This window comes from Gadus chalcogrammus, chromosome 2, assembly GCF_026213295.1.
Source record: "Gadus chalcogrammus isolate NIFS_2021 chromosome 2, NIFS_Gcha_1.0, whole genome shotgun sequence".
Taxonomy (NCBI): Eukaryota; Metazoa; Chordata; class Actinopteri; order Gadiformes; family Gadidae; genus Gadus; species Gadus chalcogrammus.
Genome location: NC_079413.1, coordinates 18065488 through 18092191, shown reverse-complemented (window position 1 = coordinate 18092191; position 26704 = coordinate 18065488). Strand labels below are relative to the sequence as shown.

At 45.7% G+C, this 26704-nt stretch overlaps 2 protein-coding genes across 3 annotated transcripts in view; one reads left to right on the top strand and one right to left on the bottom strand.

The window, feature by feature from the left end:
* The window catches only part of LOC130376227 (growth factor receptor-bound protein 2), a 57376-nt gene extending 54706 nt beyond the window's left edge, over positions 1-2670 (bottom strand). Inside the window, exons 1-2 of one of the 2 annotated variants that reach the window (XM_056583459.1) lie at positions 2451-2670; positions 920-1185 (exon numbers count right to left, since the gene is read on the bottom strand). In XM_056583459.1, coding sequence (XP_056439434.1) covers positions 920-997 — 78 coding nt within the window. In that variant the 5' untranslated portion in view covers positions 998-1185; positions 2451-2670. Of the gene's footprint in view, positions 1-919; positions 1186-2445 lie in introns of both variants that reach the window. The other variant, XM_056583451.1, reaches the window with a different exon arrangement.
* Positions 2671-4990: 2320 nt separating this feature from the next.
* Positions 4991-6372, top strand: LOC130402185 (melanin-concentrating hormone receptor 1-like). The gene is made up of 2 exons (XM_056606320.1): positions 4991-5053; positions 5201-6372. Exon 2 carries the CDS (start codon positions 5233-5235, stop codon positions 6370-6372), a length of 1140 nt encoding a protein of 379 aa, XP_056462295.1. The 5' UTR covers positions 4991-5053; positions 5201-5232.
* Positions 6373-26704: the final 20332 nt, after the last annotated feature.

Genomic DNA, 26704 nt, shown 5'->3' with positions numbered 1-26704 from the left:
TCCATAACCCGCCTTGACAAAAGAGCTTTTCAGATAGTTGCAGCCCGCAGCTATCAGAGTCCTCTCTGGGTATTACGTCCGCCCCAAGCCAGACTCTTCAACATAAGGAGAAGTGACCTAAAAAAAGCTCAGAAAAAAAATAATCTAATCTCTAAAGTGAGGCGGCATCAAAGGCTGATTTATACGAGAACAAAGTCTCTCGCTAGCACACACGTTTCCTTGAAACACAGAGGAAATAAATATTTAACTACACACACACACACACACACACACACACACACACACACACACACACACACACACACACACACACACACACACACACACACACACACACACACACACACACACACACACACACACACACACACACTAAGCAGGGGGGGGGGGGGGGGGGGGATTATTAAGATTGCATTTAAATCCTTAACTCAGTAAAAGTCACTGTACGCTCTAATATTGTGCAATCTCCTCACGGAGGATAAGATGAAGAGATAGAATCTGAAATCAAGCAGATTATCTTTTCCCCCAAAGAGAAAAACGTCAGCGTTTGGAATCAAAGGTTCATGAAACTGAAATGACTGAAATAGTCCTAGAATAGTGTCGCATGTGGATTTATTTCCTGGTTCTACCCATCATGCAGTTAGTTTGGGATGGCTGCCCAATATTCCCTGAATACAGCCTGATCAGTTTCACACAGTAGTTAGTTTCCATTACCTTCAGACAGAAGTGTTAATAGAAGGATGGGACAGTTTCCCAATCAAAATAACAAAACAACCCACTACTCTGATAGGCTGAAATCGTGCTGGGTGGTGATACTATCAATGCCATACATGTCGTTCAGAGTCATGTCCCTGGCTTCTGTATCCAGGGTCCGGGACAGAGTTGTGACACTTCATTTAAACACAAACATGGCGTTTACCTTGAGCACCTCCCCTCGTTTAAAGCTGAGCTCGTCATCCGCGGTTGCTTTGAAATCATATTTGGCGATGGCCTCCATGGTCGTCCGGTGCAGGTAGGAACCCGTATGGTTGAGGTCGTAGATGCAGGCGTCTGGGCTCAAAAATACGAAAAAATATACATCCACAGAGCTGTGGTCGGCTATTCCACTCCGAGTCGCTCCTTCCTCCTCGACTAGGACCCCTTGTCTCAGGACTGAGGCCTCACATACAAGTCAAGGGGACGCACCTGCAAAACAAAACTACACTTCAGACAAACATCCAGCCGGCTGCTGCTCATGAGTCAAACAATCTACATTTACATTGAGGGGATTTTGCTGACGCTTTTATCCAAAGCGATTTACACACACTGACGGCGGTTTCAGCCTCGCAGGACGACAGCCAGTCCGTCGGGAGCAGTCAGGGTGAGGCGTCTCACTCAGGGACATCTCAACACTCCGGGGATTAAAGAGCCGGGGATTAAACTAGCAACCATCCGGACGTTTACCAGTCAACCCGCTCTACCTCCTGAGCTACTATCACCCCATAATCTAATAAAAGAAAACAATTAAAGCCTCTTGGCCTGTATTGTCTTGGCCCGTGAGGTGACCTCCATCCCTGATGGACAGGTCCCTAACGGCCAGTCGACGGGCAGCTGGTCAGCACTGGTACCCAACACGTTAATTGGTTTAGTGGCCCCCTTTAAGTGGATGAGGCCAGCACATCGCTTTAGCTAATGGTGTTCTGCAGCTCTGCTTTAATGGCATTGGGCTGATTGCGTAAACAAGAGGGCTACTTTTGTAGTGGATTAGGTGATTGGAATATATGATACCATTCAATATTAATAGAGCGACCCCCTCTCCTCTCAATGCAGTACAGTGACAGTTCGAAGGTTCAATTATCTTAACATGTATTGACAGGCAGGATGACGAAGCCTCTCATTGTTATGGGTCGAATATTAAGCCATAACACATCTGTTTGAGAACAACACACACACACTAAAATAACATCAGTCTAGTGTCCACAGGAAGCCTTCTCATCTGGCTAGGAGCAGGACTGCGCCAAGTACAGTGAGATGGGGACCTGGTCCATTCCAGCTCTGTCTCCATTCCAGCTCTGTCACCCCCCCCCCACACACACACACACACACACACACACACACACACACACACACACACACACACACACACTCGCACCATTTACACCAGTTCACCAGTAAAACCAGTGAGGAGCTAGCCCGGACCATCTCAGCGCTACCCCCCACCATCCCATCCCAGTAACACCAGTGGGATGAGGGCTAGCCCGAACCATCTCAGCCCTGTCCCCCACCATCACATCCTAGAAACACCATTTCACCAGTAAAACCAGTGGATCCAGACCCCGTCTTCTGCACAAACCCCGAATATTGAACCCCAGAGGGAAGCTAAGCTAAGTGGAGGCTAGACGTCAGGGGCTAGCTGCTAGCCTCCACTTAGCTTAGCTTCCGTCGTCAGAAGAAACAAACCTTCACCTTACGGGTCCGCGGAACGGCGCCAGGACAGATGCTGTGTTCGAATCCCGCCTCGTTGTTGGATCGACGCCCGCGGGATGCTATCCGGGCTTCGGTTGTGTCTCGAAAAGATTAACGAAACCGTGCGTACGCCTTAAAAAATCGCTTTCGCCCGAACTCGGAGCCTCTGAGTGTGGCTGCTGCTGGGAGGAGGTCCGGCCGCTCGCACATCCGCTTTCTTTCACAATAAAAGTCTCAAGAACGGCTGCTGCTGCTCGGAGGTTTGGTGGCTGACTTCCGCTTCCGTTCACAATAAAAGCCTCTACATTGGCGGCTGCTGTCTCTATGGCTGACTTCCTTTTCGTTTCACAATAAAATACTCTGCAACGGCTTCTGCTGGGAGGAGGTTTGGTGGCTGAATAAAAACATCTAGAACGGCTGCTGCCGCACCAAACACAAAATTATTATTCACATATTTTTTATATCACATTGACAATTGCTCCATGTATTATGCTCAATTAGATATTTTTATTATCCAATATGATATGGTGGGGGGGGGGGGGTCTGTCGTCTTCACATAAACCCCATTAAGGTCGCCTCCACCTATATTTACTTTCTGATTCTTCCTTTTTCAAATGTGTGTGCATGCGTCTCCTGTGTGTAGCCTCCATGTTTAGTGCTGATCCTGGTGTGAGGGTTCTTTGGGCATATGGTCCAGCGCTCCCATCCTCCTCCTTCTCCTCCTCTTCCTCCTGCTCCTGCTCCTGCTGCTCCGGTGACCGGGTTCAACTGTTGAGAACTCCAACCCACACGCACATCTGTCCTCCAACCCAGCGATACCCAACGGGTTTTGTTTAGGTTTTTTTTTTAGGTCTTAGGTTACCCGAGTCATTTTATTTCCTCTAACGCAGGGGTCAGCAACCTTTTTAACATGCAGTGCCAGTTTGACCTTTTCTCGTTAATGAGTGTGCCTTAAGCAACAATATATAAAAAATTAAGCTGAATTATGACACAGCGACCAAAAACATTTCCAGAAGACCTGGAATTGTACTATTTCCATATAGTCCACAATCATGCATCAACATTTTAATGTTTTTTTGGTTGTTATAATTTCAACATGGGCTTACTAATTATAATTACATATGTCCCATCTTAAAACACCATTTTCAGAAACTCTTTCAAAAACATATTTGCACTTTGAGAAATGTAAAAAACGAGAATATACGAGAATGTTAGAACCAGCGGCATCAATATCTTCAAGACATGTACAGCTTTGCAATAGGCTGTGAAGGCGATGCATACAGGCCCATTGCAACAATATTTTTCTTCTCTTTTACTCACAACATAGGTTTAAAAACTATTAATTTATCCCATTTCAGAACACTGCTTTCTGTAACTAATCAAACATATTTGCACTGGGAGGGAATGCCTAGGGTTGCCGACCCCTGCTCTAACACATGGCCATAAAATATATCAATATGCAACTAAAACACTGTAATGTAAGCTGTAAATGCACTGTAAATTGCTCCTTTGCACTATTTTGTCTTAGGTGACTTTTCTTTTGTTTCTCTTATAAATTGTTGTTTTTATATTTTTGCATTGTTGAAGGGAGCCTGAGACTCAAGCACTTCATTGCGTTGATTGATTGACCAAAAAAAAATCTTGAAAAACAGACAAAACCTTTGTTCAAAAGTGATGCATCTTAAAATGAAGGCATTCAAATTGACTACGGGTTTTCCAAATGTTTTTATGAATATTCCGGTCCTTGGAACAAAAAAGGTGGGGAAAACCTGTTTTAAACCTCAGACTGTCCAGCCTGCAACGTAAGACAGCGGGGAAAGGACGACATCTAGCGATGCATCGTGACCCATGTGAAACACTATCTGCGGGTGCGATAAGATAAGAAAGGATGATGGATTATTGAGGTTTTTTTAGATCCTTTATTTATTCAGTCTAGTCCTTATTTCAACTTTTTGTGACCAATGTTATTTATCATGGTGTTATTATAGGCTCTGACCTGAGAGGCATCCAATCCGTCCGTATAAACAGTTTAAACTACAAGAAAAGTTTTATTTGCTGTTCTGTTCTGACTGACTCGGACCGTAATGGGAATCCTGCATTCATGTCTATTGTGATGGTGAACCGCGCAGGTCCCATGTGAAGAAGCAGACTCAATGCAATAATATTGATTTTCCAATATAGGAAAACGACATACAGCGACACTAAAGTTGACGCACGGATGTCTCAAAAAGCAGTTATAGACATCGAACAGCGTGGAGTACCTGATGATGATTCACTGAGTGGGAGAGGCTGATGGAGGAGCTTTGCGACGCGGCGCCCATGCGCACCTGTTGGAACACCGGACGCGCGGCTCTATGGGAACGCACCACACTGAGGAGGGGAACGCAATGCGTCTCATCTGTTCTTTGCTCCTTCAACACTAGTTGTCTGTGCGCTCGGGGGATGATGGCCCGGTTTAGTTCTGGAATGTTTGGAGCGTAATTGAGTGGACGGAATGACCAGACGCGTTTGGAGTGTTTCTCTGCACGCCAGTCCGAACTGAAGATGGACTTTGGGAACATTTCAAATTCTTCTTTCTCGTCGCTGAATTCATCTAAGAGTCTTGAAGGTATGCAGCTTAAAACCTATTTCTACCGGATAGGACAAATACTATCATTAGAGGAACCTCTACTATTGGATATGTGTTTCATTTAAATGATTGATTTACATTATTTTGAAACGTTTCTGATTAAATTTCTTTCCGAACTGATTTCAGCACCAAACGGGCATTTCTACAACAACGTGCTGATGGCGAGCATGTTTGGTCTGATCTGCGTCCTGGGGATCATCGGCAACGCCGTGGTGCTCTGTACCACCGTGAACAAGATCCGCTTCCGCGCACAGCAGACCGTGCCTGACATCTTCGTGTTCAGCCTGTCCGTGGTGGACCTCCTATTCCTGCTCGGCATGCCCTTCCTCATCCACCAGCTGGTGGGCAACGGCTCGTGGTGCTTCGGCGGCACCATGTGCACGGTGATCACGGCGCTGGACTCCAACAGCCAGCTGGTGAGCACCTACATCCTGACGGTGATGAGCCTGGACCGCTACCTGGCCACGGTGCACCCCATTCGCTTCAACCACCTGCGCACGCCGCGCGCCGCCGGGGCTGCCGTGGGCCTGGTGTGGCTCTTCTCGCTGGCGTCTATTACGCCCGTGTGGATGTACGCCGGCCTGATGCCGCTGCCGGACGGCTCGGTGGGCTGCGCCCTGCTGCTGCCCCGCCCCGCCACCGACACCACCTGGTTCACACTCTACCAGTTCGTCCTGGCCTTCGCGCTGCCGCTGGCCATCATCTGCGGCGTGTACGTCCGCATCCTCCACAGCATGTGGGCCACGGTGGCGCCGCTGCCCCAGCGCCGGCGCCGAGCGCGGACCCGCAAGGTGACACGCCTGGCGGTGGCCATCTGCCTGGCCTTCTTCCTGTGCTGGGCGCCGTACCACACGCTGCAGCTGGTGCACCTGGGCGTGCAGCGGCCCACGCCGCTCTTCGTGTATGCCTACAACGTGGCCATCAGCCTGGGCTACGCTAACAGCTGCATCAACCCCTTCCTCTACATCCTGTTGAGCCAGAGCTTCCAGAGGCAGCTGCTGGTGGCTGTGCGGCACAAGCACCGCCGCCTCCGTGTGGAGCCCGCCACCGCGCCGAACCCCGCGCCGAATCCCGTGCCCGACCGCCCCGCGCTGGAGAGCCTGGCCCCTGGCCGCCTGATCTCTGGATGTCTGGCTCCTGAACGGCTTGTCCCTGAGGGCCTGGCCCCTGAACGTCTGGCTCCTGAATGCCTGGCCCCTGAACACCTGGCCCCTGGCCGTCTGGCCCCTGAGGGCCCCTGCCAGCCCCCTGGCTCACGCTCCTTCCAGGACATGGCGCTGCCCGTGGTGGCGCACTGAGCCAGCTGCTCAGTGCAGAGGGGGGGCCCTTTTCACAGAGCGGTCATAGCAGGGGCGAACCCACTGTGACCCCACCCTAACATCATGGGGAACCCCACCCTAACATCAGAGGGGGCCCCAACCTAACATCAGGGGGACCCCACCCTAACATCAGGGGGGACCCCACCCTAACATCAGGAGGTGGGGTTCCAGCGCTGCAGGTCAAAGCACCAGCGGTGGTCAGCGTTTGTGTTCCCTCCCTCGTGCGATCAGGTGTCCGGGTCCACAAAGGGGATCAGAGACGTCATCTGCGTTACTCGGGACCCCCGGGCGGGGGGCCGGTCGGACCACAGGGCGCCGTTGTGTTTCGTCTGTCCATTCATGGAGAAGGGCTTAGCCCCCGGCGGTCTGACATTTACCTCTGAGGAGAGCCAGCGGGGGCCCGACTCAGGGGCCCTTCTCTCTGAGGGCTTTGTTGTCTGTGCTTCGTCAACGTTACGTTGGACTGCATCTATTCATCTCATCTATTACACCTGGACCCGGCGGCTCGTTAGTATAGAGCAGTCTTCATGTGTTGGTGTGAAACATCAGCGCTGGTCGATGCTAAAGTGTTCCTGTGTTGCCAAACTCTGTTGTGGTTGTTGTTTTATACTATGCAGTCCCTATGTACAGATTTTATCATCCATGCATGAATGGAAAATAAATAATTTCACAGCCAAATATTTAGAAGGGGAAGAGAGAGATCAGGAGAAAGAGGAGCATTGGCTGAACGGCTTTGGAGTGTTTGGACGGCTGGTCGACATCTTCTCTCACTGTAAACATGCTTTTATTTGGATGAAGAGAGAGAGAGAGAGAGAGAGAGAGAGAGAGAGAGAGAGAGAGAGAGCGTGAGAGAGCAGGTTTGCTGAACAGCAGGACGAGGGACTTTATCCACCTGGATTTGAATTTCAAATGAGAACTCAACATCGGTCATCGTCCGGGTGTTATTGGTGGAGTTAAGGTCAGCCCCCGTGTCCCCTGCTACTAGGTGGGGGTATAACACTGTTGTTGGCACTGTCTTTTGAGTGCACGGAACTCACTATTAATACAATTAATAACTTTTCTAATACATTTTCTAAAAACATTGTGTTTCGATAATGAAAATGCATAATAATTTAATTAGTGTTTGCCCAACGGTGTTCATGTTGCAGATCCTTGTCCATGTGTCTCAGACAGGCCGGGGGTTGTTTGTTGGTTTAAGTTCTGCCTGGAGACGATAGAGGATTTAGCGATCCTCTCTTTTAACCAGTACCTTCAGGGAGAACTAGTGTCGCTCCCATGAGGGGTAGCGTCTGGAAGCCCTTTCATCTAGTCTCACCACTACGCCAGCCCGAGTGTGAGTGATGGTTTTCTAAACCAGTGGTTCTCCACTGCTGGGCTTGGACCAGTGCCGGAGTGTGGACCATTGGGCACTGGGCTGCACAGATTTATGGAGCCAAATATACAAAATTATTGCATTGCGCCAAACAGCATAATGAGACATTGATGCCCTAACCTAACAATTCTGATGGTTTGTGACCCAAATGAGATGGCTTTGGATGCCGCCCTTAGTGGTCCCAGGAGTCTGAGTCGACACCCACTTCATGCATAATTAAGAGAACAATGACAAAGAAACAGATGTTGAAAGAGTTTGAGAAACTAGTCAGAGTTTGAATTGGCACAATAATCATAAATGTGAGGCTGTTTTGGCCTCAATGTCTGGTCTGTGTGAACATGAAACAATGTCCCTTAGGGACGGCAAACTCCCCAAAAACAAATCGAACTCTTTAGAAGGAAACAATGAAGAAACAGGCACTGGCTGACACTCAGTGCATAATGTCTGCCAAAGAAGGGCTGTCCCTTTGAAACGCTGGGATCAAAACACGCTGGTCCGGAGTGCGGAGCGTGGCATCAAAGGACCCCAGGAGAGAGCCAACAGCAGAGATAACGCTCTGAAAGCTGGCTCCAGAGATACCAGGGAATTAAATGTTAATAAACCTGAGGGTCATCTGTCACACAGACCACAACAGAGGCAGAAGATAGAGTTAGAGCAAAACAGATAGGAGGAGAATGAACCATACCTTCATTCAGCCTCTGAATCACATGGGGACATGGAGAGAGCCAATGCAACTGATCAGTCTTATTCAGAACTGATTTGCCATCAGTTTTTGTGTGTGTTTGTGTGTGTGTGTTTGTGTGTGTGTGTGTGTGTGTGTGTGTGTGTGTGTGTGTGTGTGTGTGTGTGTGTGTGTGTGTGTGTGTGTGTGTGTGTGTGTGTGTGTGTGTGTGTGTGTGCATCGCTGTAGTTAAGAGTTGTCCATTTGTTCAGCCACTACTGACCATTTCTAGTCCTGTTAATAAAAGCATTTCCTCGAATACTCATTCAATCATGTGACTAGAAGGGTACCAACAAATCGGATAAAATGTAATTCAATGTTGATCCGCAAATTCATCACTCGGTTTACAAAGGTAAATGTATCATGCTAAATATTGATTAAAGGAAAGGAAGAAGTCACTTTTTCCATTAACTGTGCTTTAAATTAAAAGACAATGAGGTGAAAACAATAAATGCATGTTTACCTCGAGCCACCCCAAAACCCAACACATCTTATGTTAAGGTTGATGTCACTTAACCCTTCTTTCACCTTAAAACATCATTCCTCTAGAACTGTGATCTGAGGACTAAGCTGGTCGCCCCCCTGACCCAGCGGTGTCACAACAATCAGCAATTTTATTTGCTCAATTTCAAACCATAGTTGGGTAGTCAAAATGATTATTGAATTATAAAAGAACCTCCTATTTCCTTTCCTTAACCCCTTTCCGCGATGGGAACGTCATGAGGTCAAGGACGGATGTGAAGGAGAGTCCATAAGGACTTAAGAAAAGACCACCACATTAGTTCAGTTCAGTTAAGTTCAGTATATTTTTACCATTTGTCCAAGGACAGGTGCACACAGGGGCATTGGAATTCTTGTGCGTTTCACTCAGTCAATGATATTTAAAATAAAAATAGCACATAATATTAAACACATAGTAAAACAGTCCACAGAGTAAAAAGGTACATATTCTAATAAATATAATAATTTGCTCTTTGTTCTGATACTCTCTTGTCGGTGGTGTCTCAGCACCCGACCGGAGCTTCTCCATCTGAACAGGTTGTAACTGGGGGGATGTGGGTCCTGGCGAATGGATTTTATTTTGTTCCTACAGCGAATTATGCACAGGGTGACCATGCAGGGGAGCTGTGCGCCTATGATTCTCTTTACAGTTTTGACGATCGTCTGAAGGGCCTTCTTCGCCTTTACTGTTATGTTGCCATACCACACAGTAATGCCCCCTGTGAGGACACTCTCCTCCAGACCTCTGTAGGCCTGGGTGAGCGGTTGACAGCTTAGGCAGGCTTTTTTCAGGGATCTAATGAAGTAAAGCCTCTGCTGAGACTTTTTCACAGTGGCCGGCCGTGTTCTCGGACCAGCTGAGGGTGTTGGTGATGTGCAGGCCCAGGGACTTCAAGCTCTCAACACGCTGCTCCACAGCACCTATGATGTGCAGGGCTTGTAGGGGGGGAGCTTTCTACCGGACATCCAGTATAAGCTCCATGGTCTTGTCAGCGTTCAGGACAAGGACATTAGGAAGGTTCCATGCTGACTGAGCGACCTGAAAGTATCTGAAGGGCGACCATGATGAGAGCTACTCCAGTGCCCTTAGTGCTGAGGAAAGGGGCTTAAATGCTTCCTTCCTTATCTCTCTTACCATAGGGTACACTGGACCATCCAACAAAGGAAAGGAAATAATGCCGTCCCACATTTCATTGCGGCAGGAATATTTAAAAACAAACAAACGATCAACATGATCGACAATTATGTTCATACAATCCTACTAATTGGGATCTACGTCCATCAATATGAGTGGATTGTATGAAGATAATTGCCTGCCACGGTGATCGTTTGTTTCTGTGAACTTCTGATTGGTGCATCCCTTTAAAAATTTCCCGCTGCCAGGAAATGCTGAAGGAGGAAAGAAAGGAAGCATTGAAGCAGCTTTCCTCAGCAGTTAGAGAATAAAGAGAGCACTCATCATGTCTGCGCCTCAAATACTTCTGGGTCATTCCTCATCATGGCCGCCCCTCAGATACTTCCTGTCATTCCTCATCATGTCTGCCCCTCAGATACTTCAGGGTTCTTTCAGTAAGTAAGGGCAAGGCCCCTTCCTCAGCACAGAACCATTCCTTGTGTTTTGCACCATGAAACACACCCCTCTCCTCCTCCTGGTTTAAGCTGAGCTCACCCCAATAAAGGCGCATCATGCCTCCAACTGCTCATCATCGGTGAGCATACTGGTGTCAATTTGGCTCAATAAGGAATCCTGTTTATTCATCGGCTGTTATAAAGACATTTCAACCTGTGTTTTCCACATGTCTCGAAAATCTAAATGAGTGCGCTAAAAAATATTTCAGAAAATATAAAAACAATAATTAATAATACATTCTTTCGTTTTTTTCACTATAAGCAGGTTTGAATTCTGAAAGCAAAACAATAGAAAATCGAGAAAATTTACAAATAGTTGAAATGTCAATCTGAGAACAAGGAGAAAGGAGATTCTGTGGAAAAGCAAGTGCTTCCAGGAACACTGAAATGTCGTCAGTTTTAGGAAGAATATATTGGAATTCATCTCTACATCTTCTGACCCTCCCCTGGCGTTGGGCTTCCTTTGAGGGGAGATATGAGCCAACAGTTGCATGACAGACAGGCCCATGTTTCTCAGTAAATTGTGAGGATTTGCAACCTTAATCTTTACACTGGCAAATAGAACACACATACATTCATTATTTTAATTTAAAAAAAATTCAAAGTGCTGGTGAAGGGGGTACTGAGCTGAAAACCTAATTTGTGACGTGGACCCAAAATGATGTAAAACAGGGCCATGGTGGAAAACTGCCAGAGTAGTCCTCTAAAAAACAGATGTGTGGTTGTGTGTGTGTTGGTTGTTGTGTGTGTCTTGGTTATGTTTGTGTGTTAGATGTGTGTGTGTGTGTGTCAGTGTACATGTCCCTGACATGGTTGTGTGTGTGGTTGTGTGCGTGTGTGTTGGGTGTGTGTGTGTGTGTGTGTGTGTGTGTGTGTGTGTGTGTGTGTGTGCTGTGCGTGTGTGTGTGTGTGTGTGTGTGTGTGTTGGTGCACGTGCATCGGTCTGTGAGCATCAGAACAGACGCTGAAGCCTTGCTGGCTGGCTCTTCTCCGCCGGCTGCAGATAATTGGCCGTCCTGATGACAGGTGACACAGACGGACTAACGATAGCGACCTGAATCACATGATTCTGAAAAAAAAACTGGTCAGCGAAACTGTAAAGTCGATATCCTAAAGCAAGCACCAATCCCCATCCATGAACCTTGAAGCATTTTGATTTAATCGAATACCATAACCATGATGTCAAATATCATACATACATTTAATCATGTTCATAGTTAACCGTCTCCGTACTGCAGCCTCATCGTCTGCAACACGTCCTGTCGTTGTCCGTTTATCACAACTGGATATGCGCTGCGTTCAGCCGCCAGCACTCTCTTAAAAAGGAAAGCTGATAAATAATGGATGATTTGCACCGGTTTTCTTGCCATCCAGAATTGATGTTTATTGAAGCGAGAAGAGATAATTGAGGAGCAGAGACAGCGCGCAGCGCACTACAAAGCCAGCGAGGGCGCGTCCTCCCTCTTGCCGACCGGGGTTAGGCTCTGCCCGCATCGACTCCATAGAGAAACCAAAATACTCCCCAGTCCCCCGGGCAGTGGGTGTCTCGTTTCTGAGACACATTTGAGGCTTTCACAAATAGATAATGGAGATGGAGAAGGGGAAATTACAATCACTGAAGGAAAGAAAACATTTTTTCCATAAGAAGTAAAATGGGGGTTCCGGACTGTAAGCGTCTACTTGGTTGAAGCTGAGAGGACCACGAGACGTCTGATGGAAACATTGGGTGAACTCTGCGGGAGAACTCCGCGGAAGGACTCCGCGGGAGAATTCCGCGGGAGGACGGCCAATGAGGTCTCTGATGGAGCGGAAGAGAGCTCAGAATCAAAGAGTCTGGAAGAGTTCAATCCCACGGCGCTGTTCCTCCTTCCTATAGAGTGGCGAAGTCACGCTCCTTCCGGTAGGGCTCATGGGACCTATGAGATCGAAAAATATGAATGGGTGTCAATGGAGAGAAAATAATTATTTTCTGGTCCCGGTCTTTTTATGCCCTGGATTACACATATGTTGTTTGTGGATTTAAAGGATAATTTTTCATGCAAAGAGTTCGACCGTTTATTGTGCAATTGTTCAGATAAAGGCTGTAGAGAAAACACAACGAGAAAGACTACACGGCTCGTATGTGACGTCACGCTCCCTGCGACTGGCGTGGAGAAGACCGACAATCTTCCCATCGGCATAACTGAAACTCTGCACGTGCCCCGACTTATAATGGTTTTCACCTCTTTCGATGCTTTTATCCTCCCCTTGGAAAAAGCGGTGAAGTGGGGCAGAGAGATCGCCATCTCTGTGCCGAGTTCCAAGGGCGGGTGTGGTGACGTATATCATATGCGTCGAGAGCAGCGAAGAGCTGTAGTTCACAAAGCGGCCTCACATAAAACCTAAAATTATCAAACTTCTTCACGAACATTTTTAGTTTTCTTTGCATGAGAAATTATCATTTAAATCCACAAACAACATATGTTAATCCAGGGCATATAAAGACTGGGACCAGAAAATAATTATTTTCTCTCCATTGACACCCATTCATATTTTTCGATCTCATAGGTCCCATGAGCTCTACCGGAAGGGGCGTGACTTCGCCACTCTATATCATCATCATCGTACTCCCTTCTTCATCATCATTGTCCTCTTGATGAGTTAATATATACACATATATAAATATATATAAATATATATATATATATATATATATATATATATATATAGATATGGGAACAACAATATATATATATATATATATGTAAGGGATAATGCCCGACGAGGTGTCCATTATCAGGAATTAATGGACGACGTGGAGGCGTGAACCGTCCGACGCGAAGCGGAGGACGGTTGCCTCCGCAAAGGCCATTAATTCCTGATAATGGACACCTCGTCGGGCATTATCCCGCTTATACCACGGTCACTTACCAACGGTGACCAAATTAAGACCATTAATTTATATTTTCATGCGTTTTACAATCTGAATATAAAGTTCTCCACAAAACATACATTTGTTTCCCTGGTTACGCCTGAGGGTCCGACTAATGCCCGGAACCACCATTACATGCCCGTTGGGTTCTCATGCAACGGAAACGTTGTTCACTCCTCCAGTAATTAGGACGGACCATAGCTACGACTTTAGAACGGGAGGTAGCGGGAGGTATTATAGTCCGCTGAGCTTTGTTTTGTTTCCCGTTGCTATGGTTACTACTATTTTAGAGACGATATGCCAGCTAGCGCATTAATTGAGAACGGTAAACAGACAATTTGACAGAACTACTTGTCCAGGTGTCCGTATATCAGGAGTTAATGCACACCCTGCATCCAATCAGAATCGAGTATTCCCGCAGACCGTGGTATAAATATATATACATATATAATTATATATATTTATGAAAAATCTAAAAGCACTTGAGACAGCGCTTTCAATGGCGTTGGGCCTCAGATTCACAGAACTCTAGTCAAATAGCTTGGGGGGGGGGGGGGGGGGGGATTTATGGCTACGGGCATTCAAAATTAGTAAAATAAATATCATATACTCCTTTATAAGTTAGTTAATAGTTACAATTGAATGTATAATGTGGATTATTTATTCTTAATGTTTCTTTTTCAATCATGTTCAATCAACTGATTGCCTGTGTGCCGGTGGGAAAATATGGGGGCACCGGCTCCATATTGATAAGTTAATTTTATTGTTTGAATAAGTTATAAGTTATAATAGTTGTTAGTACTTGCCCCATTTCAATTAATATTTGACAAACACTGCATCTTTTATCCAAGCGACACTGTTGTGACAGTCTTCTGTGTGTGGTAATAACTGTATTATATATTCATATCAAAATATTCCCTCAGCAGTTCCTTGACAAACGCAGTCTCACTCCGAGTTCGTCAAAAATCGAGGCTTGTTCAGGGGATTTTGGCATTGGGTGTCCTTGTGCGTCTTAAAGGGTTGCGTGCAGGGAGAACACACACTGCAGGTGGTGGTTCTCTCTCAACCCTCGGGATCTTCCCCCGTTGAGGGTGGATGCGTTGGCGCACACATTCTTGGCCGCGGGTTCTCTTGTATGCGTTTCCTCCGCTCCAGCTGATCCTTCCTCTTCTGGAACGGGTCAGACAGGAGAGATTGTCTCTTAGTATAGTGGCTCCGGAGAACCGCTCTGCTCTATGGTTTCCAGAGCTGGCGGCACTCTCAGGGACGGCGCCGTGGCCGGTACCGTTCAGACCGGATGCGCTTTCACAGGCCCATGGGACGGTGCACCACCCGCCCGATGTATCGGGACGGTTGTTGGTCTGGCTCCTGAGAGGTTGATCCTGCAGGGCAAAGGTTTGCCTGAAGCGGTTATCAACACTATCCAGGGTGCTCATGTGCCATCTACTTCTTCCCTCTATGCGGCAAAGTGATGCGCTTTCTCTGATTGGTGTGACAGGAACCACGATGTCCCATCCAGAGGCGCAACTGCCTACTTTCTGGGGGGTATGCAGACACATAGCAGGCGCCCCCCCCCCCCTCTTTGATCTGGGCACAAATTTAACCTAAAACACACTCTGATATTGAATAAAAAAATTCATTTTGAGTGCACCAGGACAGATATCCGGTGTTTTTTTTTAGAGGCAGCCTTTCTAAGATGCCCTGCCAGTGTAACATCATTCCGTGCTATGAGATCACAACCCAGTCGCCAAGAAAAAACGTTGACGTGTACGTTTCCATGAACACTGGATACGTAGCATTTCATCGTAAAATAGTGTGTTATACCTACAGTATCCACGCGTGTCGCTGTGGAGGCGAGTTTCGGGGTTTGGGTTTCACGGCTTTCGCAGCAAATTGTGGACACGATTGTTGAGGGCGGGGGGGGGGGGTAGACTGTTGTTGACCGGGGATGGGGGGGGGGGAGGACACGTTTGTTGAGGGGGGGGGACGACACGTTTGTAGGGGGGCGGAACACGTTAGTTGAGGGGGGGGACACGTTTGTAGGGGGGGGGACACGTTTGTTGAGGGGGGGGACACGCTCGACAACGAGAGTTGGTTTTTATTGAACGCTCGACAACGAGAGTTGGTTTTTATTGAACGAGACTTCAACATGGAACAGCTGCCGAAACGATGGTAGGAAGATTTTATCGGCTCGCTCGCATATTTCAACTGCGTTTGTGTCATTAAACCGTTACTTTATGTAACTTTTAATGATATCATCTTAAAAGTTACATAAAGTAACTTTTTTTTAGAAAAACGTATATCTGAGAGCCAACCCAGTCGCCAAAAGCATACGTCGACAGTGTACGTTTTCGTGAACACTGGATTACGTCGCATTTCAACATAAAATAGCGTGTTATACACACACACACACACACACACACACACACACACACACACACACACACACACACACACACACACACACACACACACACACACACACACACACACACACACAATGCATTTCGCTGCTAAATAAATAAATAAATACTAAGGCAGAATAAAGAATAAATTCATTCATTATCATTCAACTTCAACATGTGTTATTACAGTATAGAGTGGTGGAGGGATGACGTATGTTGGCCAACCCGGAAGTGAGCGTCGCCCTGGGTTCCCTTGACAAAAAGCCAACAGATTTTTCCATTGGATTTTGGATTATTGCAGAAAAATTAAGCACCTCCTCAAAAACTGAAAATAAATAAAAATAACCGTGCTCCAAAGAACGAAATGTAAACCAATGCATTCTGAATGGGAGTGTTTCTCCGATTTTTCCATGCTACACAGAACGAAATGTAGACCCATGCAAATAAAGACTTCATGGTCATAATAATTTAAATATCATTATTCTCCTCCTTTTTTTAGAGGCAGCCTTTCTAAGATGCCCTGCCAGTGTAACATCATTCCGTGCTATGAGATCACAACCCAGTCGCCAAGAAAAAACGTTGACGTGTACGTTTCCATGAACACTGGATACGTAGCATTTCATCGTAAAATAGTGTGTTATACCTACAGTATCCACGCGTGTCGCTGTGGAGGCGAGTTTCGGGGTTTGGGTTTCACGGCTTTCGCAGCAAATTGTGGACACGATTGTTGAGGGCGGGGGGGGGGGGGTAGACTGTTGTTGACCGGGGATGGGGGGGGGGGAGGACACGTTTGTTGAGGGGGGGGGACGACACGTTTGTAGGGGGGCGGAACACGTTAGTTGAGGGGGGGGACACGTTTGTAGGGGGGGGGACACGTTTGTTGAGGGGGGGGACACGCTCGACAACGAGAGTTGGTTTTTATTGAACGCTCGACAACGAGAGTTGGTTTTTATTGAACGAGACTTCAACATGGAACAGCTGCCGAAACGATGGTAGGAAGATTTTATCGGCTCGCTCGCATATTTCAACTGCGTTTGTGTCATTAAACCGTTACTTTATGTAACTTTTAATGATATCATCTTAAAAGTTACATAAAGTAACTTTTTTTTAGAAAAACGTATATCTGAGAGCCAACCCAGTCGCCAAAAGCATACGTCGACAGTGTACGTTTTCGTGAACACTGGATTCCGTCGCATTTCAACATAAAATAGCGTGTTATACACACACACACACACACACACACACACACACACACACACACACACACACACACACACACACACACACACACACACACACACACACACACACACACACAATGCATTTCGCTGCTAAATAAATAAATAAATACTAAGGCAGAATAAAGAATAAATTCATTCATTATCATTCAACTTCAACATGTGTTATTACAGTATAGAGTGGTGGAGGGATGACGTATGTTGGCCAACCCGGAAGTGAGCGTCGCCCTGGGTTCCCTTGACAAAAAGCCAACGGATTTTTCCATTGGATTTTGGATTATTGCAGAAAAATTAAGCACCTCCTCAAAAACTGAAAATAAATAAAAATAACCGTGCTCCAAAGAACGAAATGTAAACCAATGCATTCTGAATGGGAGTGTTTCTCCGATTTTTCCATGCTACACAGAACGAAATGTAGACCCATGCAAATAAAGACTTCATGGTCATAATAATTTAAATATCATTATTCTCCTCAGTGTGTAGGGTGGTATTCTATTTTTTTCAACGGGGCTGCATCCAGTCACTTGACCGTCATGGTTGCTATGGTGGTTGCTATCGACCACCCCCTCTTATCCTTACATGGCTCTAAAAACCACGCGGAAAAGGAGCTGCCGTCAATTGTGTTGTTTTTGTCGTAAACTAGGGTCCGATGGTTAAAAAATAGACAGATATTCCAAGGTATCCTTAAAAGGAAGCTTGGATGTTTTTATTTTCTGCAGTTTAGACTTCTTCTATAACCTATTTTTGAAAGCAAAACACCAAGCTCATTGATTTAACGAGGCAGAATTTAATTTGAAACAATTTATTAAATAAATATTTGTGAGAGGTCATTCCTTCTCCTGAGTTTGCTTCCTATTTATGTCTAGTGTACAACCCTACTGTCCACAAGCATCACCCCCCCCTCCCCATATGGATTTGGAGAATTTTTGCCACATCCCAGTGGTGGAGGTATCATATATATGAAAGAGGGCATTCAATTATACTACAATGATCAATTAGGAGGCCGAAGCCCTAAAGGAAGTGATGAAATAGGTGACTGGGTCGACAACATTTAAGTAAGCTGTACCTTGAGGTCTCTTATATATCAAAGGGGGTCTCAAAGGACGCATACGCTACAACCTGTGGCTCCAGCCCTACAGGAAATGACTCAGCAAGTGCTCCATCTCGTTGCACCTGCACCCACAGCAGCTCGCTTGCAAGATTTTGGCCTGAAGTTCTTCCCAGACCTACACCGTAGCCATCCAACCTGCATATCTGAGAATCAGGCCTCTCTTTAATAATGACAAAAAGTTATGAGAGAAATACACATTAACTTTTGTTGTCTCATAAGCGGCGTGGTGCCGGCTCCTTTTGACCTTTTGACCCCAGACTTCTGGGGAAATAGCTGAATCAATTCATTAGTCAATCAGAAGCAAGTAAATATCAGAAGCAATCAGAAGCATATAATATCTTCCCGGTGGCGTAAGAGGGCGAACAAGGTGTCCTTCAACATCTACGATTGCAACGGTGCCACACATGAGCATATTCGAACATGTTAATGGTAGTAATTAGCTGTCAAAATTGGAGGCCTTAATCAATAATGAGCAGCTATTGATTTGCTTCCCGATAGAAATTTGTTACAAATGACATGTTATTTAGCATCTACACGTTGAGCTGAGTCCAATGACACCAAGCATGACACTCTAGCAAATGGTAACATGTATTTTACATGGTACACTTAGGTCTAGGACATGATCTTGGTGTAGCAAGAGGGCGAGCTTGATCTCATTGGACTCAGCTTAACGTGTAGATGCTAAATAACATGTAATTTGTCAAAAATCTCCATCGGGAAGCAAATCTATAGGTGGTCATTATTGATAAAGGCCTCCAAAATCGACAGGTAATTACTACCCCGAAACATATTCAAATATGATCATGTGTGGCACTGTTGCAATCGCCTCGAAAAGTAGATGTCAAAGGACACCTTGTTTGCCCTGTTACGCCACCGGGAAGATATTTTCATACTTCTAATGGATTGATTCATATTTTAAGGTTCTCGGAGTGAGACTTTAAGCGGCTGCAGCAGAAGTGTTGAGACGAAAGATGATATCAAGACATTTATAGAATATTCCCATTCACATTATGATTCTCCGTCATAACATCCGACCAAACATCCTTTACATTCGCCGAGCGAAGATTATGAAAGTCCAGGCCCCCCCTTCCTGCACTCGGGGTCCGACTGGGCCAAGTTTCGGGCAGGAAGGGCCCCCCCTTCCTGCCCTCGGGGTCCAACCGGGCCAAGTTTCGGTGCGGGGGTCCCAGTTAGGCCCCTAGAACAGTGGTTTTCAAACTGTGGGGCGCGCCCCCCCTGGGGGGCGCCAGAGTTCTTCAGGGGGGGCGCGACGTGAGAAAAAAATAAACCCGAAGAAAACCCTGAAAGACGATGATTCAAATCATCAGTCGTACTTCAACTGTAGAAGTAACATAACTAAATAAATTTTCAACCGTTTATCTTCGTGCAAACCATTTAACAAATCTACACACTTGTATCTTCAATAATATCGAAACAGCATTTCGATATCATTTAAAATGTCTTCAGAATCACAGTTTTAGTTTCATACTGCTTCGTTTTCAGCTGTTTTCATTGAAGAAGTCAGCCCATTCTGATACACCTACTTCTAGACATCGTAACTCATTCCTTTTTCAACCGTTTACCATCGTTCAAACCATTAAACAAATCTACACACTTGTATCTTCAATACTATCGAAACGGAATTTTGATAGCATTTATACTTTTTTCAGAATCACAGTTTTAGTTTCAAACCGGCGACGTTTTCAGTTGGTTATAATAATTGAGGTCACCATAGCAATGCCGGTAAACAAACCCCGCCGAATAGTCGAATCTCTGGACTGAAAAGGCAGATCTGATTCGACTCAGAAAATTCAGAGTCGGGGACCCTGAATGAATCTGTAAACTGGCAGTTTACACAGATTAAGATGTTCAAATGTATTTCAAAAAGGTTAAGCTAAAACATGCTTAGATAAAGTTTTTAAATTTTGTTGTTTAAAAACGATGTAATGTTTCAGAAATATGTTTAAAAAATATGTTAAAAAATTTGTTGCAAATGTTTCAAAAATATGTTCCAAATGTTTTAAAATTATGATCGGAGATGTTTGAAATGCGTAAAATAATTAAAATAGCTTTCAAAACACAGGTATTTAGAAAAAAAAATTGGGGGGGGGGGGGCTCAGCTGAATTTTTTTCTCTGAGGGGGGGCTCACTCTCTCACACTTTGAAAACCCCTGCCCTAGAATATTGTATTGAAATTTCAGGGCGGTAGGACCTTCCTATCTCTAAAACTGTTTTTCCACCACATTCTGAACCATTAGGTCTTGCAGGCAACACTTCTGAGGGGCTTTGTCCAAATGACAGTCCATTTGGGAAAACTTTTTTTCTCTATGGGCTAGAACTACAAATCTTGGATATGTTGTTCTCGGGGCCCCGGGAAATGTGTGTAAACATTTTAGCATCCCTAGCTATCTCGAAAAGGCCGGAAAAGGGGCGTGATCTCCAACAGTACAGTCAATGTACATAAGACAGAGGTTCGTTTCTGGGCCCCATTTTTTGCGGGATGGAGGTGTACATTTGTGGCTTAATGTGTGTAGACACAGTTGGCCTGTGGCCACGTCTTTGAAGTCTGGGGTCAAAAGGTCAAAAGGAGCCGGCACCACACCGCTTATGAGATAACAAAAAGTGAATGTGTATTTCTCTCATAACTTTTTGTCATTATTGAAGAGAGGCCTGATTCTCAGATATGCATGTTGGACTGTTAGGGTGTAGGTCTGGGAAGAACTTCAGGCCAAAATCTTACAAGCGAGCCGCTGGGTGAGGTGCAATGCTGAGTCATTTCTTGTAGGGCTGGAGCCACAGGTTGAAGCGTATGCGTCCTTTGAAACCCCCTTTGATATATAAGAGACCCCAAGGTACAGTTTACTTAAATTTTCTCGACTCAGTCACCTATTGCATCACTTCCTTTAGGGCTTCGGCCTCCTAATTGATCATTGTAGTATAATTGAATGCCCTCTTTCATATTATATGATACTTCCACCACTGGGACGTGGCAACAACTTTCCAAATCCATATGTGGAGGGGGGGGGGGGGGGGGGATGCTTTTGGACAGTAGGGGTGTATACTAGACATAAATAGGAAGCAAACTCAGGAGAAGGAATGACCTCTCACAAATATTTATTTAATAAATTGTTTCAAATAACTCTGCCTCGTTAAATCAATGAACTTGGTGTTTTGCTTTCAAAAATAGGTTATAGAAGAAGTCTAAACTGCAGAAAATAAAAACATCCAAGCTGCCTTTTAAGGTTTTTAGAGCCATGTAAGGATTAGAGGGGGCAGATAAGCATTTACGTGGTAACCACTTGTTTCATGGTACTTCAGTATCTTTGAAAGACACTGCCAGTTATTATACCCCACCACAAGGCGCGTGTCAGCAACTCTACCTTCACCAAAAAGCTTACATGCAAAACAATAGACTCTGTTAGAACTGTTGGAGTACAGTAACCAATAGGGGTGGGAAAAATTATCGATTCTTCGATGCATCGCAATACTGTGTAGAACAATTCAGTCTCGATTCAGATACGATAATAATCCTTTTTTTTTTTTTTGGATTATTAATTTATTTACTTTTGGATTATTAACAGAGTTATAAAGTATCAACTTTATAACTCAGTTTTTACTGGGTATATTGACATAAAACAAAGACTTGCAGAGAGATTGAAGTAAAACAAAATAAACAAGTTCCTTTATTTTTCTTGTTATGATCCGTTATATTGTAGGCTACATTCTGATCAGTACACAGTTGCAAGACAACAGTAACCTGTTGTTTTACTAGTAGTAGATTTAGCTAACCTGAATATTTACAAGCCTCCTCTTGATACACTGACATAAAAACGACTGTCTTTCAACCACTTTGAAAATCTTTCTTTCATCCCCGCGCACCCTTTCGCCTTCCCAATCTTTCTTTTTCTATGTTGTGACCCTGAGGGCTTTCTTCTCTGCCTCTTCATATTGAGGTACGTGTCATCAGATGACAATACGGTTCAAATCGCCTCCAGGGCGTGGTTGAGGGGGCAGCCACTGGAGCGCCGTGTGGGGAGGAGGGGGGGAGGGAGGCGAAGGAGCGGGGGGGCGCCTTATCAATGACGTCCCTCTGTTATTGATCGTCATATCATGTAGACAAACGCTGTTAAAAACAGAAAATGCAGACTCAAAATGATTTACTTCCATCGCTTTGGCGCCCCCTCTGGTGCGGCGCCCCTATGCGCCGCATATAGTGCATACCCACTTTTTGCGCCACTGGTCCCATCCCATTGCGAGGTGGGAAGCGTGCTTGCGTTTCTACAGCACTTATTGGAGAAGGATTTGGCTTTTTCCAATATCAAGGTGTATGCGGCAGCTGTTTCGGCTGGCCATGCGGGCTGTGATGGTGGACCGATCTTCAGCCATCCACTGGTCAAGAGGTTCTTGCGTGGGGCTAGATGGGTTAGCCCTGTTTAGCACGTGCTTACACCACGCTGGGTTCTCCCCACCGTCTTGCGCGGGTTGTCCAGGGACCCTTTCGAGCCTCTGTCTCAGGCCCCTTTGGATGCCCTGTCCTTTAAATCGGCGCTCTTATGCCGCGTTTCCACCGCAGGGTGCGGAAAGGTTCGGTTCGCAAAGGTGCGGTAGGGAGGGGGCGGTATAGCCTAGCTCAGTTCCGAGGTCGCGTTTCCACCGCCGACAGTACCCTTTAAGGTAAGCCGGATGTCGATCGCCGCGGCAGCTACTTAAACATCGCAAACAACGTCTTCCTCCCCAATAATGCAGACGAACGTCTCCACCTCCTTGTTCGCCCAAGCAAGCATTTTACGCGACATCTTAATTGTAAAGAATAATACCTCGAGGCTACTGTTTGTTTGTTTTTATCCCCACGTCTCCCGGAAGTGATGATTCTGTCGACCAATCAACGGAGGGGGTGTGTAGCCAGAATTTCCCGGGACCCTTTCAGGCGTCTCGTCTCGTTTTCAGTACCCCAACGGAGGAGTACTGAAAAAGAGGCCAAAACGGGTACAGCTAAGTCCAGGTCACGCCCGCTTTTGGCGGTGGAAACGCAACCCGTACCGCACCTTTGCGAACCGATCCGTTCCGCACCCTGCAGTGGAAACGCTCCTCCCTAAGAACATTAATAGTCCTTTCCGGTCGAGAGATATTGTGCTTAAGGCTTTTCACCCCCCGCCTCATTCTAGTGAGGCGGAGGCGGAATTGCATATCCAGTGCCCTGTGCGGGCGCTGGCTATGTACGTGAAACGCTCGGCCGCGTTCCGCTCCACACAAAAGTTGTTTTTGTGTTATAGCGAGGCTAGCAGGGGCCGCGCTCTACGTCTTCGTCTTCCCCCGGCCCCTTTGTTAGTTTCTACATGTAAGACATGTCCAGGGGCTCACTCTGCAACTCTGTGTTGGAGTCTGGTGCCCCTTCTACGGCTTAAGAATGATGGCATGTTCTTTTAAGCGCCATCGTTGAAACTCCTTTCGCCGGATGGCGAGTTGGACTTGACTGCCGGTATTTCTCTCCCGCCGTTTTTCAAATGAAAAGCGGAGTAGAGGGGTTCCTATTGGATCGCCGATTGACAAGGTTTTGTCTCCCAGTATGGCACTCCCGCCCTTTTTTAAATAACAAACGGACGAGAGAAGTTTGTTATTGGAGAGTCGAACTCCGTAGCTCCGCCCCCGGTGGTAGCGGACCTAATGGAAACCGTATTACTCTGGTTTTTCCCTTCACTTTCCATGGATTTCATGAAGGACGGATTGGGGCCGGAGTCTTTGCAGACTCACTTTTTTCGCTTCAGCATCGCCTTGCTTGATCTAGGAGGAATTCGTTTTTTATTAAGCTGTTGTGTTTTGCACATCCTCGGCTTTTTTGAGTCGTATGTGCCCTGGTGACTTAAGTTTCTTGACTGACCAGCAGGAGTACATTGATTGGGCTCCACTCCCAGCTTCACCTAGCCTACATGAAATAGAACGATAGTTATGATATTATAATTCTACTGCTATGATTGTAGGCGTAGCCGTCTAGTTTCCCACCTGCTGTACCCTCCAAATGCTGAAAGAATAGCGTGGAGGATGGGCGGCGGTTTGCGCCTCATTATATACACGGTGCCGTGGGAAATGTGGGCGGCGCTCACGTTGATTGGTGCATAGTTGAAATTTTTCAGTGCGCGCGAGCACGCTCACGGGACAAGCCCATAAGGCGAAGCCTAGACGGCTACGCCTACAATCATAGAATTAGAGTTATAATATCATAACTATCGTTTACTTGGAAGGTCCCAGTGTAGTTTGAAAAATGCACCTCCTGCCGGCGACTTTCATTGGTTAATGCTGCAATTTTGTCCCGCCCACAGACACTGCTTCATACGGATACAAATCACTTTTGCTACACTTGTACCTCATTGACTGCTGCAAAAGTATCCGCAAGAAAATCTACAGCTGAGACTCGTACTAGCAGATTTGAGCAGTTGCATCGATGGACCTGTGCTCGCTCATTAAAATGCTCATTGAACATAGCGATCTATATAATTTCATTTGTGAGGAAATATTTCACAGATGTGCAACTTCTGATGCATTAGTTCACATTGGGGTTTACGAATGCACAAATTTTGTGCATGTTCTGTTCTCAGATTATGAATGACGGGTGTGTGAATGTGTTTTGCACCAACTGTGCTGCAATGATTGTAGCAAAAGTGTCTAGTGCATGACTCTTTGATGTTGTGATGCACACTGCACAGGATAGGATTTGTGCACTTGTAACACAGACTTGTGAACTCTTAGACCCTATTTCGTGTTTAGGATGGTAAAAAAAATATTTACGACATCAAATGTACTGTTACACATTTGTGACTTTAGAGTACACATGCAAAATAAATATTTAGGACTTCATATTTACTGTTACAGATTTGAGACTTTAGTGTAGGCATACTTAGGCTACGTTTACACGATGACGGTCTGAACAGAAGACGCAAAAGTGGCGTCGCGTCTTCACTTTTTATTCCGCGTTTAGACAAGCGTTTTCGGGAGGAAATCTGTGTGCATACGGTGACGCAAAAGTGTGTGGAATTCGATTGGGTATGCATGTCAGGCGGCTAAATGGTGCTGTGATACACTATCACACAACACCGCCATGTCTGAGCGCATGCGTTTAATCTTCCTTCTTCTCTTATCCGTGCTGCAAAAAACAAAAAGATCCTTCTCTGTTCAGTAATACTATCTGTACATATCCTGTACATTGCGTGGAAAGACTTGTTAGAGCTGCCAGAGCAGCTTGAAGGTCCGACGCATGGAAATAATCTGACATGTTTGTTTATTTCCTTGTACTGGCACATGTATGTGACGTAAACGCGCACGCGACGTGAGCAGATCTGAGCAGTGTTTTGCTTCTTGGCAGTCTAGACGGCAACGCTACGGCGGAGCGTATTCAACTTTTCCACTCTGGAGGGTGGTTTCAGATTTATGCGTTTTCATGCCCCAAAAACGCCGTCACCGTCTAAATGAAAGGCACTTCCGATAAAATATTTTGTCGTTTTTACGCGCAAGCGTCCTCGTGTAAACGGGCCTGCAGTTACAGCTGCTAAAGACTTTTGCTACAATACCTTCATACATGCAGACAGATAAACAGCATTCAAGAGCTCGGTATAATTACGCAGCGTCAGCGTGTCACGTCAAACTGTCGACAGTAAACAAGGCTCCAAAAAGCGTGAAACAGCTTTAAATCAATGCCTTGAACGGACCAATGAGGTTTTTGTGGACATATATTGATCCCTGGAGCACTTTGTACAGACATGACGACGTTGACAGTTTAATTAATTTATTGTAGAAAATCAAAAGGAGTTCAGTGGCAGAGTGGGGGGGCGGGGAGCGCTCGTCAGATTCAATCAATGCTTTCAATGGAAGAAGTTAACGATGGTCCTTCTTAACTTAAAGATGAACTGAACTGAAATAATCAACATCGATAACTTGTTAGTTATAACCATATAAAAAAATTACACTAAAAAAATATTTAAAAAATCAAGATAGCTTTCTTTTTTTTGCCACAAAAGAAAATGCGTCTGTTAGTATTAGAGCGCCGACATTTTCGATGACGTCACTGGCATTGTAGGACTAGGTCGTTGTCTCAGACACGCAAACGTCTTCTACACTCCACGGTGGAAAATAGTGATTTGAATATGGCTGGTTACGCGTTTGAGCCTGTGAGGAACATGCCTGTAGTGTCCGACTACCACCCGGTGGAGAGGGATCAGTTTCAGGCTCCAGCTCCACCTTAGGATCATGTGGGTGTGACTGGGGTGCGTGTGGCAGCATGGACACTGCCATTGAATATTTCTGCTGCCGAGAGGTCCCGGTCAACCTTGACCATCTAATGGTGGGATTAGGTTGCATAACCATGTGTAACAGGGTGTCATATCTCTTAAATTATAATTACACAAAATTGCTTTACAGTTTTGTTTTATTAC

Coding starts and splice junctions, on each gene's coding strand:
- LOC130402185 (XM_056606320.1), top strand. CDS start 5,233: ATGGCGAGCATGTTTGGTCTGATCTGCGTCCTGGGGATCATCGGCAAC.